At 37.1% G+C, this 16,123-nt stretch overlaps 1 protein-coding gene across 18 annotated transcripts in view; it reads left to right on the forward strand.

The window, feature by feature from the left end:
* Positions 1–16,123, forward strand: part of RBM26 (RNA binding motif protein 26) — a 96,825-nt gene that overhangs the window by 560 nt on the left and 80,142 nt on the right. For 4 of the 18 annotated variants that reach the window (XM_033177465.1, XM_033177469.1, XM_033177458.1 and 1 more), the window contains exon 1: positions 276–2,658. The exons of 8 other annotated variants lie outside the window; for them this stretch is intronic. In XM_033177465.1, coding sequence (XP_033033356.1) covers positions 2,552–2,658 — 107 coding nt within the window. In that variant the 5' untranslated portion in view covers positions 276–2,551. Of the gene's footprint in view, positions 1–52; positions 2,659–16,123 lie in introns of those variants that run through there. 6 more of the 18 variants (XM_033177455.1, XM_033177456.1, XM_033177464.1 and 3 more) reach the window with 5 other exon arrangements.

A 16,123-nucleotide genomic window follows, 5' to 3' on the forward strand; every position in this document is an offset into this window, starting at 1 on the left:
GTATCCGGGGGATATATCTTTGCAGGGATGGCGGTGGGAGATAGGCGGAACCACAGATGTGTGCGGTTTCCCCGAGCGCCTGCAGTGGAGGCCGAAGCAGTGAACGGAGGTCCCAGGGCTCTGTGGCTTTTCCTCCTCGTCCACCTCGCTTCCAGGTTCAAGATACCCCCAAGAGCCTGACTCGAGTTTTATTTTATTGCTGAGCTGGTCTCATTTTCCCGGTATATGTAGACCGATTCCAACCCCCCACCCTCAGTATTTTCCGAGGGCCTCAAAATCGGTTTATTTTAGTGAAACCGACTATATTTTCCTTTCTACAGACTATTTTACCTTGTTTTTCTAAATGAAGTAGACGGCCTTTATTAGGGATTCGGGCAGTTCTAGCTTAAATCACTCACGTTTCACCTAAATACAATTCCTGAAAGCAAGGCCACGTCTCCCATGTGCTGTCTGGCTCATCTGCACCTCTCTTCGCTGATTGAAGATGTAACAGGTGCTGAGGTGGCCAGTAAAATTCCCCTTTCCCGCCTACACGTTCGTTAGCTTGGGGAGGAGGAAGAAAATTGAATCTTCATACATATGGAATATTTAGCAGTTTTAAGTGGGATGCTATAGATAGACTTTGTCTTGGGGGGGAGCCCTTAGAGTGCTGAAATAGTCTTAGATTGGAAAATTTAAGGAGTGTTTTGACGACTTGTTAATACTAAATATAACATGGACCAAGTGCTTTATCAGAATTGGTTGATTTATAATAATGCAATGAGGAAAATTCACGCATTTAATGAAGTTATTAGGTACCTACTATGTACTACGGGAGGCTTTGGGGATAGAGCTTTTAAATTCTAAAATCGACAAGAGATAAATCCAGATATTAATAGAGCTGTGACTATTGTAATAATCATGTAAAAGAGTGATTATGAGGGAGGCTACTTCACATTGGTCAAGGAAGGACTCAGAAGGTGACATTGGAGCAACATCTAAAGAAGTGAAGGGACCATCTGTGTCAAAGTCGTGGAAAAGAACGTTTCTTGCAAAAGGAAGAGCGAATGAAAGGCACTGTAGGAGAAGTAACTGTGGTGTGTTTCAGGAAAAGAAAGGCCACTGTGGCTGGAAGGAGGCTTGTGATGAGGGAGAGAATGTAAAGACAAGAAGTTGGACAAGTAGGTAGGGGCCACATCATGTATGGGAAGACGTGAGATGATTTGAAGCAGACAAGAACTGATTTAATTTTGTTTTTACTCTGCATATTTTGTAGAGACTGAGAGGGCAAGAATGGAAGTAAGGAGACTATTCAGAAGCATATTGTAGGCAGAGATGTGGCTAGTTTGCATTCGAGTGATGGTGGAGACAGGCAGATCCAAATACATTTCGTAAGTAAAATTAATGGATTAAATGTAGGAGATGAAGGAAAGGGAAATCAAGGGTGATGATCGCCTTAGATAATCCAAGCAACTGAATGGGTTATAGTAGAGAAGGCAGAGAACAGGTTAGGGAGAGAAGGAAAGGGGTTGGCTAGTTTTGATAATAAATACAGTAAGTATGAAGTCTGTGGGATACATCTAAGTGTGAGATCATTGAATGTATGAGTCTAGAACTCAGGACTGGAGAAATCTGGAGTCATGCAGATAATATTTAAAACCATGACATTGTGGGAAATTTCTTACAAAAAATGTGTAGATAGGGAAGAGAAGAGGACCTAGTACTGACGCAGGAGGAAAACTGGGCTTTATGTCATTAAAGAACAAGTGTGTGGCAAAAGAGAGGAGTTTATGAAATGCTGCAGAATGCGTGAAAAAATGTAGGCAAATAGGTAGCCCTTAGATGTAGCAAAGTGGAAGTCATTGGTAACCTTAGCAAAATAGTTTCACTGGAGTGGAGTTGTGCAGATGGAAGCCCTATTTCATTGTATTGGAGAGTGGGCATCATAGTACAGGGGTGAGAAGGAGAACTCTGGAGCAGAATGTCTGGTTTTGAATTCTGCCGCTGCCACTTACCAGCTGTATGACATTGGGTAAGTTACTTAACTCAGGGCTTCCATTTCCTCAACTGTAAAATTGGGAAAATAATGAATGTATATTAAGGAAATCAGACTACTGCCTGGTGTGTAATTAGCATTCAGTAGTTATTAGGTGAACACAAAATTTATAAATGTTTTGGGTTGAAATAGCTTTCCTTTAAGCGTTCAGTTTCATATCAGATTTACTGCCGTATCCCCCGTCTTACCTAAATGAGAAGACTGTAGCCACTTAGAGTGTATGCTTGTAATTTTTCTTTAGTCTTAATAAAACACATTCCATGTATCATAAAGCCTACTCTCGATGGCTGTAGCACTGCAGTCATTATGTTGTAAATAAGGCACTGCTAGTAGAGCCTAGACACTGGGAATTGTCATTGGTCCTTTTCTAATGTATGTAGCTGTGGTAAAATTGAGCCCTTATCCAAGTTCTTGTCCTTTTAATTGAATTTCAGGTGGATTCTTTTGTATGATTTATAAAAGCTGATCCCAGTTATTTAAGATCAGTGATTTCTAACCTTGGTTTTGTGAAATGTTATGATCTGTTATCTAAAAGGATTTTTTATTTTTTTATTTTTTTTTTGCTTTAACATTGTGATTACCAAACTACTCTGTTTGAGAGAGGAACATACAGAGGACCAAGGGTAAGCTGTAACTTGAAACTTACATAAAACTTTTTAGTTACCTATGCTGGTTAAATTCTTCATGGTTTTGGACTTACTCCACATTTTGAATGTGTTAATTCAGCAAACATTTATTTTAAGAGTACTTAACCTACTCTGTGCTAAGCAGTGTGCAAGATATTGGGGAAATGGGTAACAAGATGTGAAATGACTCTCTTCATTTTATTTACCATTTAGCAGGAAAGATAGGTGTTGAAGTCTGGGAACACTTCCCTGGTGTAATGTTTAACTCAGCTTGGAAGGATGAAGAACACTTTGCGGGGGAAAAGGATGGGATTGGAGACCTGTGAAAGCATTGTAGGTTTGGTGAACAGATTGTATGGAGGTCCTAAAAATGGACAGAAAAAGATATCTTGGAGGAAGTGAAAGAAATGGAAAAAAGCAAGGGAGAAGAATGGCAGTGGAAAGCTCCAGAGAAAGGAGTCAGATCACACAGGACTTTGTTGAGTCATGTTTAAGACTTTGGATGTTATTGATAGTGGGAAGCCAGTGAAGGGTTTTAGGGCAAAAGAGTTTTCAGATGGATGTTTAAAAAAAAAAGCCTGGTTGTGTTTTCAGCGTGGAATAGAAGTCTGCATATCTGTATTTTACTCTTTAATAACTTCTGTACATGTATTAGGGTTCTGAGTTTCCTAAATTATTGAAAATAATTTTCAATGTCTTTTTCATCAAATTGAAAATTTTGAACTTTATTGTCATCTTGAAACGCTTAAGACTGATGTTTTGTTATCTCAAAGTTTTGCTTAGTCATACTTGCTAATAATATGAGACTAAATGTTAGTCTTTTTTCTAATATTTCGTTTGAATGATAAGAAGTCCTGAAAAAAAATTAAGCTCTTTTGTTGTAGTAAACTTATAAAAACAAACAAACAAAAAAAACTTTCTACTGTATTTAAAACTTTTAAGTGGACTTACTTATCAAAGTCATGTTTTTTGTTTGTTTTGTTTTCTGAAGAGACACCAAAAGATCTAATGAAACTTTAATTTTTTAGAAAATAAAATTGAGGGGTAGATGGATGTAATGATGTACTCAGGTTTTGTGAGTTGAGTAGTAAAGAAGAAAATGCCTAGTGTGCTTCTGCCACTGTGTAGTGCTATGGAGGAAGTGTGTGGTGGAAAGAAGATCTCTGTGTACAGATAGATCAGTATTCAAATCTCTCTTCTGCCGTTTATTAGCTGTCGAGGCAAAAGAACCTCCTCTTTCCTTATTGGTATAATAGGAAAAGGTTGAATGGGACACTTGTTTGAGAGCCTTGCCCTTCCCCTCCTTTCTTAGATAATTGGTTGATTAAACACAGATAGGTTACATTACTGCTGTTGCTACTGTTAGAATTATCACCAACACTCCTGCTGTGGCTACCACCTAAACTATATGCGTTGTTGTTAAACATTTTGTATTATTGTACTTACAAGTTTTATGAGGTAAGCATTGTTACCTCTCCATTTTGCAGGTGATGATACTGAGGCACTGAAGCATGAAGTTAAGATTTAATTGCCCACAGTAATTTAAACTGTGGGCAGACTCTAGAGCCACATGCATATTCTTAATTTACTACTACACCGTGCACCATTCTGGTGTTTTCTATTACTGTATATACTTTTTTACTATGACATTTTCATAATATTGGCTACTATTGTAAAAGAACAAAATTCTAAAGCATCGTGGTTGTCAGTGCTTTAGAGTTTAAGAAATAAACATCTTTGGAGTTTTTGTAGTATTTTTTCCTTCACCTGTACTTGTTACTACACCTTTCTCACCATATTAAAATTTATTTTTGTTCCTGTCTGATAGGAAGAATTATTCTTTTGGGTTTGCTAAATGATCTTTTTACTGCTGAATTTTTGAGTATTTTTGCTTCCTTTGACCTTTCCTTTTCAATTGGCTCCTTTTGGCATAGTAAGTCCATTTCCCATTCCTTAGGAAAAACTCAGCAATAATAACAAAAAACAAAACAAAAAATAAAATGTTTCTAATCACTTTCTTGCTAGCTTTCTGTTCCTGTCGCTGGTAAATCTTGAAGTAGTAGTCAGACTTTTAATTTTTTGTTAATTTGCCCTCAACCATTTACTTCTTAATGTCTTGGAATAGAATTTCTTCGTTGTAATATAATTAGAACCAAAATTGCTTACCTCAGTGTTACCAATCAATTTATATTTATTAAAATAAAGGCCCAAACTTTTATATTTTTTGCCCTATGCATGTATAACATCAGTGTTGATGCCACCTTTTTAACTTACCTTGAATCCCTAATATGTTGATTCCTTTTCTTAAATCAGTCTTACCCTCTTTTGTTCCTTTTCTTCAGATTCTAATTGTGTTTTTCAGTGTTGTTTCATTGACATTTTTTTCTTCATCAATTTTTTACTTCTGACATTTCATTAATTACTGCCAAGATGTAAATGTTTGTCTTCTCCAGAATTATTGTTGAAATTTAATTGCATTAAGTATTAAGAGGTGATTAGGTCACGGGGGTTTTGCCTTTGTTGATTGGATTAATGCCTTTATAAAAGGTTAGTTTTGTCTCTGCCCCTCTGACTTCTGCCATGGGAGACCTCTGAGTTCTGCCATGGGAGGAACTCCAGAGGATGCAGTGTTCAAGGTCTGTCTGGGAATCAGAATTGCCTAACCTGCCAGTACCTTGCTATGGGACTTCTCAGCCTCCAGAACTGAGCCAATAAATTTCTTTATAAATTGCCTGTCTTGTGGTATTCTGTTATAGCAGCACAAACGGACTAAGACCTTTCCCATGAATGGTTTTCTTTGTAATCCATGCCAGTGGTTCTTAAAAACTTCTTTGGGAGTGTATATTGTAGATCCTTTAAAGTCTGATTAAAGACAGCCTCCCTAGGATTTGCAAATACATACACATTTGCATTGAATTTCAGAGCTTTTCACCCTGAGCTTGTTAATGGATTCCAAACTAGAACCTCTACTCTGCATTTATTTTCACATAAGTATATTTAGACTTAACCACTCTTCACAGTCTTAAGCTTTTATCTCTAATTACTGGCTGTATATCTGCTTGGATCTCTCATCTAAACTTCAAACTAATTTCTGAAAGAAGTGTTCTCTGGATTCACTTATTTTAATTTCACTTCTCCAAATTATGCTGCCTTGAAATTTTTTGGCTTCTTCTCCCTCCCATTCACTTAGTCATGAGGTTCTCTCTTAATAATCCTTACTGGCATTGCTTAGTAGGGGGCTCACACTCCGTATCTAAATGATTGCAATTTGCTTTCTAACAAATCTGTTTTTATCTCTAGACCTTTCTCCCTTCCAGTTCTTCTCATATGGATGCCCAGCCTTGTTTATATCCCATTGCTTGATCAAAACCTTCAGCATTCCCAGATCATAAATTGCATACTTTTAGCTTGCCTTTAAGAAAGCTAATGATTTGTAGGCCGGGCGCGGTGGCTCAAGCCTGTAATCCCAGCACTTTGGGAGGCCGAGACGGGCGGATCACGAGGTCAGGAGTTTGAGACCACCCTGGTTAACACGGTGAAACCCCGTCTCTACTAAAAAAATACAAAAAACTAGCTGGGCGAGGTGGCGGGCGCCTGTAGTCCCAGCTACTCGGGAGGCTGAGGCAGGAGAATGGCGTAAACCCGGGAGGCGGAGCTTGCAGTGAGCTGAGATCCGGCCACTGCACTCCAGCCCGGGCGACAGAGCAAGACTCGGTCTCAAAAAAAAAAAAAAAAAAAAAAAAAGAAAGCTAATGATTTGCTTTAAATTATCTTTCCATTTATATCTTTCTACTTTTTATATGAGTCTTAATTTCAGCAAAGCTGAACTTTCGTGATTCACTGTCATGTTATTTTTACTGTTTCTTTTTTCTGAACATTAGTAGTAGGCACCATTTATTGAGTGCTTACTATTAATATAAATCATTATACAGTCATTGTGTGCAAGATAGGTTCTTGTTTCTTGAAGATGAGGAAATTGAGTATTAGGAAGATGAAATAGCGTACTTTATTCATAGCTAGTAAATGATGGAGACAGGATCCAAAAGAAGACATTTTGATTCCAGAGCCTTGTGTTATGGTATACTGTCTTTATATCCTTTCTGTGTGTTGAAGTCAAAGATGAAGTGTGATTCCAATTCTTCCGGAAAGCTATCCGTGATCTATTCAGCTGGACGAAGTGACTCCTCCCACCATGACTTCTCTCTCAGCACTGGTTTCAGTTGTCATGACACTCATCACTTGTACATTAAATTATTTAGTTGTGTTATTTTAGCTTTATTATTAGAGTCTCAGGTCCTTGATGGCAGATTCCAACTCTTAAGATTTAACTGTATTCCTGTTCATTATATACATTATCTAGCACAATGCTTTGTGTGTAGTGTATATCTGATTAAGTGCATTGGTTGAAATTTCAAGGTTGTGCACCTAAAGCCAAGGGAAGAGGCAATAATTTGGATAAAACTATAGAATCTACCCTACTTCAGAACAGCAGATATGTGAGCCATTTGAAGATTAAGTAGTCTTTGGGTCTACTTCTCTATTTTTACTCCTAGCACCTTCAGTTTAGGTAAAGCTTTAATTCAGATTTTTTTTTTTTCTTAGAGGGAAAGGTCACTGAAGTATATTAATATTTACTTGTTAAAGTATTATTGAATGTTGCTATGTGCAAGATTGCTGTCTCCGTAGAGCTGCACATAACAGAATTATAGTAATTCTAACCTGATGAATTTTATAGCTGGTAGAAGAGTTAGTAGTCTGTCATTATTGGGTAAAACATTTTTCTTTATCTCTTTATCCCCTTAACTTATGATGAATTGACTTTCATAATCACATTTTGCTGCTGCAATCTTATTTGACCTTTCCGTCTGAATGCTGAGTGGTTAAAATGCATTTAATACTTTTTTTCTGTATGTTTTAGCGCTTCCTTATTGTTGGCTGACAGTGCTGCTCAGAATTATTTTACGTGCTTAAACCAAGAGACAGGGACTGTATTATGAGTAAAATGTAAAATATTCCCATGCTAGGTATATACATAACCTAAGCTTGAGAATGACTAACCCAAGCTTGAGCTAAATAGCTTCTAAGATTTTTTTTTCCCTCTTCTTGCTTCCTTTGTGCCAGAGAAAAGAATGAATGAGAGAAATGAATGAATGGTAAAGTGTTCCTAATAGACTTATTCTTTACTGTCCTACTACCTACCTTATTTCTGTGGAAAAAATCTTTTCAATTTACATGCAGTAACTTTGAAATAGGTAAAAGTTTATTTTTAACTTAGGGTTTTATTTAGTATCTTTTATGTGTGTATTAAATAATGGAGTAAGTTCAAGATCTGTGACTTAGTGATTCTTCTTGAGATATTTTTCCTGTATGGAAACATTTCTTTTGTTATATATTTTTTTCTGTGACATGTTTTACAAGTGCTTTTAAACTTTTGATTTTCTAATTTTTATTTTTAGTATAAAGAAATATATTGTATATTGACTTTGAATTCTGAAATTTTACTGAGTGTACTTATTCTAGTAGCTATTTTATAGATTCAGTGGAATTTTCTTACACCAATCTCCTCATCTATGAGTAATGACCATCTTTTCTGATTTTTATACCTTCATTTATTTTTTTTTAGCTGTTTGTTTTTGAGGCGGAGTCTGGCTTTGTCGCCCAGGCTGGTGTGCACTGGCATGATCTCAGCTCACTGCAGCCTCCACCTCCCAGGTTTAGGTGATTCTCCTGTCTCAGCCTCCCAAGTAGCTGAGACTATAGGCACGTGCCGCCATGCCTGGCTAATTAGTAGAGACGAGGATTCATCATGTTAGCCAGGATGGTCTCGATTTCCTAACCTCATGATCCACCGGAGGATTGATTTTCAAATATTAAGCCAATTTTGTATTCCTGAGATAAACCAGGCTTGGTCATGTTGTATTATGCTAGATTTGATAATATTAAAACACGTGGAAGTATTCAATCCTCTGTTTTTCTGAAAAAATTTATTTAGGATTAGTACTTTTTTTTTCTTAAAATTTTTGGGATCCTTCACCAGTGAAGCCATCTGGGACTGAAATTTTTGTTGTGAGGATTTTTTGATTATAAAATCAGTGTCTTTGATAGTTATAGCGCTGTGTAGGTATTTCGGTTTCTTCTTGTGTCACTCTTGACAATTTATGATATTCAAGGATTTTTCTGAAGTTGCCAAATTTATTGACATAAAGTTACATGCATTGTAACCTTACTGTTCATTTAATAACTAGGATTTACTGTGATGCTTCCTTTCCCCTTTTTAATTATACCTTTGGTTACTCTTTTATTTTCTTAATCAATTTTGCTATTGGCTTTTCAGTTTTACTCAGCTTGTTAAAGAACCATGTTAACTTTTTTTTCTATTTTCTATTTCAGTATTTTATTTTTATGATTACCTTTGAAAGCACTTTGGGTTTAATTTGCTGTCCTTTTCTTCTTAAAGTGGAACCTAGGTCGTTGGTTTTACACCTTTCTTTCAGCTATTTTATGATATTATTCCATTGCCACTGTCATCTGTTGTTTCTGGTGAGAAATCTGCTGTCATTTGAGTCTTTGTTCTCCTGAATGTAATGTGTCTATTTCCCCCCTCTGACTACCTTTAGGATTCACTTCCTTTTATTTGGTCAGCAATTTGACTATCGTGGGCTTGTGTGTCTGTGTTTGTGTTTTATCCTTCTTAGATTTGCCAATTTGGGTCTGTATTTTGGGTCTTTCATCAGTTTTAGAAAGTTCGTGTTCACTATATCTTCAAAATTTTTCTGCCCCATTTTTCTTTCCTCTTTTACTGAGACTTTATATTTAGTTCCTTGTATGTTAGATTATTTGATATTATCCTACAAATCTCATGTATGTTTTAAAAAATTACTTTTGTCCCTTTGCTTTTGATTTGGATATTTGTTATTTTCTTTCTTTTTTTTTTTTTTTTTGAGACGGAGTCTCGCTCTGTGGCCCAGGCTGGAGTGTAGTGGCTGGATCTCAGCTCACTGCAAGCTCTGCCTCCCGGGTTCACGCCATTCTCCTGCCTCAGCCTCCCGAGTAGCTGGGACTACAGGCGCCGCCACCTTGCCCGGCTAGTTTTTTGTATTTTTTAGTAGACACGGGGTTTCACCGTGTTAGCCAGGATGATCTTGATCTCCTGACCTCGTGATCCGCCCGTCTCGGCCTCCCAAAGTGCTGGGATTACAGGCTTGAGCCACCGCGCCCGGCCTCTCTCTTTTTTTTTTTTTTTTTTTTAAAGAGACAGCATCTCACTCTCTTGCCCAAGCTGGAGTGCAGTGGCGTGATTGTAGCTAATTGCAGACTTGACCTCCTGGGCTCGAAGGATTCTTGTGCCTTGGTAGCTGGGATGTCAGTCACACACCACCACACCCAGCTGATTTTTTAATTTAATTTTTTTTTTGGTAGAGATGGGGTCTATGTTAACTAGAGTTGTCTTGAACTTCTGGTGTTGAGTAATCCTCCCACTTCAGCTTCCCAAAGTGCTGAGATTATAGACATGAACCTCTTTCACTGTTTTCAAGTTCACTATTGTTTTTTCTCTACTGTTTCTAGTCTGCAAAGGAGAGTTATTTCTAATTCAAATTTTTTATTTCTAGGTTTTCCTATTTGGCTCTTTTTAATAGTTTCTATGTATTCACTGAAGTTCCCCAGCTTTCCATGCATGTTGTCCACATTTTGCAGGAAATTCTTTAGCATTTTTATCATTATTGTGAAGTCCCCATCTAATCTATTATTTGGGCAGTCTCTATGTTTCCATTGACTATTTCATCTCATGTAGATCACATTTTCTTACTATTTTGTGTTCCCTTCAGTTGGTTTTATGCTAGATCCTTTGTGTAAAAGGACTGTAGAGACTGAAGTAAGAAAGATTTATTGTCAGTAAGGGGCATGCCTTTTTTTTTTTGTTAGGCCACTTGAGTGGAGGCTGAGTCATTTAGTTGCCCTGTAGTCTCATTGGTTCTGGGCTTTGTAACAACTTTCGTTTGAATCAGTTCCCCATTGGCTTCAAATGCTTTGAGGGCAGAATCAGAATTTTCCCTTTGGGGCTGGGTACCATGACTCACACCTGTAATCCCAGCACTTTGGGTGCCAAGGTGGATGGATCACCTGACATCAGGGGGTTCAAGACCAGCCTGACCAATGTGGTGAAACCCCATCTGTACTAAAAATACAAAAATTAGCCAGGTGTGGTGATGGGCACCTGTAATCCCATCTACTCAGGAGGTTGAGGCAGAAGAATCGCGTGAACCCAGGAAGCGGAGGCTGCAGTGAGCCGAGATGGTGCCACTGCATTCCACCCTGGGCAACAGAGCGAGACTGTCAACAATAAAAATAAAATAAAATTTAGCTAATTGCCACAAGGGGGCTGGACTTCCTTTCATTCAAATATGACCTTCAAGGTCTTGATGCATGTTGAGAAAGGCATGGAATAGAGGAATGGATGCTACAGAAGGAAGTTGGGAGGAAGCGAGAGAAATACTTACGGAAAGCCTTTATATGCTTCCAAAAACAGCACTTTGATTCCAGAGGGCAACGTTTATTTGCACTCTTGATAGAAAGTAATAACCTCTTAGAGGACTTAGGGCTTGAGGTAAGCACTCGCAAATGGCAAAAGAAGAATTTCTCTTCCTCCCAAAGGGGTGCTAACTCAAAAAGCAAGTAGGTGGAATCAAAGGGCCAGAGTGAGCCCTTATGCAGGTTGACAAACTGCTTCAAAAGCCACCAGAAAGCTCAACCATGGGGCATAACAGGAATGGAAAGCATATAGTAAGTCATAAGTAGCTGGCAGAGCTGCAGTTCCAATTAGTGTTTGTCCCAGCAATGTGCCAGCAGACAGGGGAAGGGTTGGAGGTCATTTGAGCTGGTAGGATAAGAACAGGTATACATCTCGGGATATCTGTAGGGGATCCTGGGTCTTTGCTACTGTGTAAACTCAGTAAAAGCCGCAGGTGCACAAATAAGAAGTGTGTGTTTAAGAAGTCGTGTGGTATGCAGAGTGAAAACAGAGAGGCAGACTTTCTCCCAAGGTGAACAGTCTAGCAGGCGCACACAGCCATTGCAGAACACACACACACACAAAAAGAATAGGCAGTGCCGCTTCTTGGGGAAAAGCTGAGTTTAGTTGAAAAAAGAGGAAACCCAAAGCACTACATGGTTTTAGGCTTTAGCCCTATCATTCTCGTGAGGCTCGTGTCCAGGAGGGTAATTAGTGCCTCATTTCTACTCGGTGCAGACCCCAAGGTCCTTCCCACCCCCACGAGCCACTCAATAGGGTGATCTCAGTGGTCAGATGGGGGAGCAGAGCCACTTGTGACCAAGAGGAATTGTTCTGATGGTTGGTTAGTAAGCTAGACAGCGAATGGGAGAATAAAACTGTATCTATGTGGTTTGAATGCCTCCAGCCGAAGACGGCACTGCGTACAGGTCTCTTACGAGCAGGGAATGTACCCAAGTCATGCAGCACCGACGTATGTTAACTGCTGCAAATTCCTATGGGTCTGCAGCAATCTCACTTCTTGTCTCCTCAGAAGAAAAAATTCGACCGAGGAGATATAAGGCAGAAGGAAAAACTGAGGCAAGTTTTAGAGCAGGAGTGAATGTTTATTAAAATGCTTTACAGCAAGTATGAAAGGAAGTACACTTGGAAGAGGGCCAAGTGCCTCTGGTTCCAGGTTTTTGAATTGCTGGGGAGATCTTTGTTCTTCAGTCTTACCTCCTGCCTTTATGACTTTTGGAACTGTGTTTCAGCAGTGTTGTTCCTTTCCTTGTCTTTTGAATGGTAACCCACCCAAGAATGCCTCAGAGGGGTTTCCCTCAGCCCTTGTGCTCTACCCTCAGACTTTGTTAGCTGGAAGCTTTTAGTTTCTTGGTGATCACTTCTAGTTCTTCCTTGCTCCCAGAATTACTCATGAGTCTTTGGTTAGTAAGTGTTGATGAGTGGCTGTAGACTCACTTTGTCGCTTGTGGTACTTCTGATTCTAATCTCTCTTGACAGCACATATATATGACTGCTAAAAGATGTTTTAAAATTTGGCTGGTTTCTCTTTACCTCCATCTATGGAGTCACATTTTTCTTCCTGACTTTCCACCAGGAATGAGAGTAAACATGGGTTTCTTTGCTCTTCTGAAGGGCTTGTCACTTTCTGGAATTTAGTTAGTTCATTTATGAATTTTTTTTTTGGTCTCCTCAAGCTCTTTAGGTTTTAAAAAATACTATAGTTTTGTAGTTAAAGTGGCTTGTTTTTTGTTGTTGGGGTGAAAGCAATGGTCTCTTGTGATTTTCCACATCCAGCCTGAGATGGAATGGCTAATGTAGTTTTAATGTGCATTTGTCTTATAAAAGTTAGGTTGAAAAATTTTTCCTATGTTTATTTATATATATAAAGTTTTGTAAATTATTATATATAGATAATATGTATTTTTATACATTAAATATGTTTATATGTATAACATATAACAATTATATAACTAATATATTAGGATATATGTTTATGATTTATGATGTAACCATTACTTATATATAATACATACTTATATAATTATTATATATAATATGTAATGCTCCAGAGATTAATTTAATAATTTAAGAAAATAAGCTTTTTTCCCTAAAAAGTAATGGTTACATCATAAATAATATGTAATGTAATTATGTATGATTACTAATTATATATTACTATTATATAATTATAATTACATATGTAATTATAATTATGTAATATATAATTATATGTTGTATGTTACATATTATGTATTTTTTTCTGTTGATTGTTCTTACATTCCCTAGTTTTTCTGATACATTGTTGGTTTCTTAAAAAGTTGATTTGTAGGAGCTTTTCATGTATTAGGGAAATTGTGATATGAGCTACCACTTTTTCTTTCCCATACTGACATTTATGTTTTGATCCAGCTTGTGTTAATTTTTCTAATATAGAAATGCTTCGGCTGGGTGCGGTGGCTCACGCCTGTAATCCCAGCACTTTGAGAAGCTGAGGTGGGTGGATCATTTGAGGTCAAGAGTTTGAGACCAGCCTGGCCAACATTGTGAAACCCTGTCTCTACTAAAAGTATAAAAATTAGCCTGATGTTGTGGTGGGCACTTGTAATCCCAGCTACTTGGGAAGCTGAAGCAGGAGAATAGCTTGAACCCAGGAGGTGGAGGTTGCAGTGACGCGAGATGGGGCCATTACACTCCAGCCTGAGCGACAGAACAAGACTCTGTCTCAAAAACACACACACACAAAGAAATGCTTCATTTTATGTAGTTGAATTTATCCTTTACTCCATGGAGTCTAGATTTTCTATTGTAGTCATAGTCAGAAAAACTTTCCCTGTTTTGAGATAAAATTACTGCCAATGATAATATAGCAAAAGTTATCACTAGTTGTGCTTACTGTATGCCAGCATACTAATTGATTTACCAGCCAATTAATGAACTCTAATTGACAATATGTGTGCTGTAAATCATACTATGACCATGAGAAGTCAGGCAAAATGGAAACCAGTCACTGTATTTTCTCAAGTAGTATCACACATATCCTTTATTATCTTATTTTGAAAGAAAATCCAGGTATGAAGTAGGGATAAAGCCTTATTTATGTATTTTTATCCAGATGCACACAAAGGTATCTCTATAAAACTTGACTGCATAATCCATGTTTTCCCAAGGATTTAAGATGCAGCCTTAAATAGATACTGAGTTCTTATATGTATTTGGGTTTATTCTAGACTTTTTATATGTTATATTTATCTATGTCTTTTATACTTTTCTCTTATTTTTGGTGATAAAAGGCTAGTCCCCTGTCAATAATGTTCAGTTTTAGAATTTTTCTGCCTGGTTTTGCTTGACTGTCCTTGCCCCTCAACTTTATTATGAAAATTTTGAATGTACAGAAAAGTTGAAAGAATTTTACAGTGACATACCCATCGAGATTCTGCCATTAACATTTTAGTGTGCTTGTCACTATTATCCTTTGGTTCATTTCAGAATAAATCGCAGATGTCAGTGCACTTACCCCTAAAGCATGCATACCATGCTTTACTTCAGGATTTTAGTTTTATTTTAATTTTAGAATTTAGATACAATCAAGTGCACAAATCTTAAGGGTACCATTTTGTAGTTTTGACAAGTGTATACATTTTTGTAACCCAGTCACCTGTTAAGATAAAGAACATTACTATAGCCCTGCAAAATCTACTCATTTCTTTTCCCATGCCCCCACCTACCTCTAGAAGGAAGCAGTGTTCTGCTTTTTTTCCACATATATTAGTATTGCCTGTTGTAAAACTTTCTGCCAATGGTATCAGAGTATTATTTTGAGCAAGGCTTCTTTTTAACTCCTTGTAATGTGCCTGAGATTTATTCGTATTATTGCATATATCTGTAGTTTGCTGCTTTGTATTGCTGAGTAGTATTCTGTTGTCAGATTCATGGTATATGCAGTAGTTAATAATAATGCTGTCATTATTTTTAGGCTGGATTAGTTAACACAGTTTCTTAAGTCTTATGAATTGAAAATAGTACATGATGGTTCTAATAAAAATTTAAACAGCGTAGAAATAGAAACCAAAAATGAGTCTTATTGCTTTCTGATTCTCATATGTAAGCATGTAAACATATATTTTGTAAAAATAAACCTATATGTGCCACCTATTTATGAAGATACATAACTTTTTTTCATAGATAGAATCATTTATATGTTACTACTACAACTAGTATTTCCAGTAACACTGCACATCATCCCATAAAAGTATACTATTAGGTAGATTCCTATTCTTTCCAGTGGTTCCATAGAATTCCATTATGTGAGTATATTGCACTTTGTTTAAATAGTACTTTATGATGTAATTATTACTTTTTAGGGGGAAAAAAGCTTATTTTCTTGAATTGTTTAAGTAATTCCTGTACATAGTCAAGGAAAACTTAAAGACTTTGAAATGAAAAGCAAAATCCTCTTCACGTTTCCCATCCTTGAACTTTTACTATTAATATGTAGTTTTTATGCTGTTACAATGGCTGAAATCCAAAGTTTTTGCATGACCAAATCATCTACGGCCATACCACTCTGAACACCCCTGATCTCATCTAACTTGGAAGCCAAGCAGGATTAGGCTTGGTTAGTACATGGATGAGAGACTATAGTTTATGTAACCGTTCTGTTCTTATTTGTCATTTAGGTTATTTTATTTTTTCTTTGTCTTTCCAAATAACTTTTTTTTCCCCTGTTTCTTTTTTTCTTTAACAACACAACTGGTACACTGTTTTTGACTTTCTAAATAGCTCTGCAATGAACATCTTCCTCTGTGTGTATGGTTTGCTTTATTTTCATTGGTAGAAGTTATTTTCTAGAAGTCAGCTAAGGCTGCTATTGGGGGCTTTCTTAGTATTAAGTATACTTTCTTGGTTTAAATCCAGTAGTTCAGACGAACTTGTTTTGTGATGTTATGTATT

This window comes from Trachypithecus francoisi, unplaced genomic scaffold (assembly GCF_009764315.1).
Source record: "Trachypithecus francoisi isolate TF-2019V2 unplaced genomic scaffold, Tfra_2.0 Lachesis_group18, whole genome shotgun sequence".
In the NCBI taxonomy this organism is placed as follows: domain Eukaryota; kingdom Metazoa; phylum Chordata; class Mammalia; order Primates; family Cercopithecidae; genus Trachypithecus; species Trachypithecus francoisi.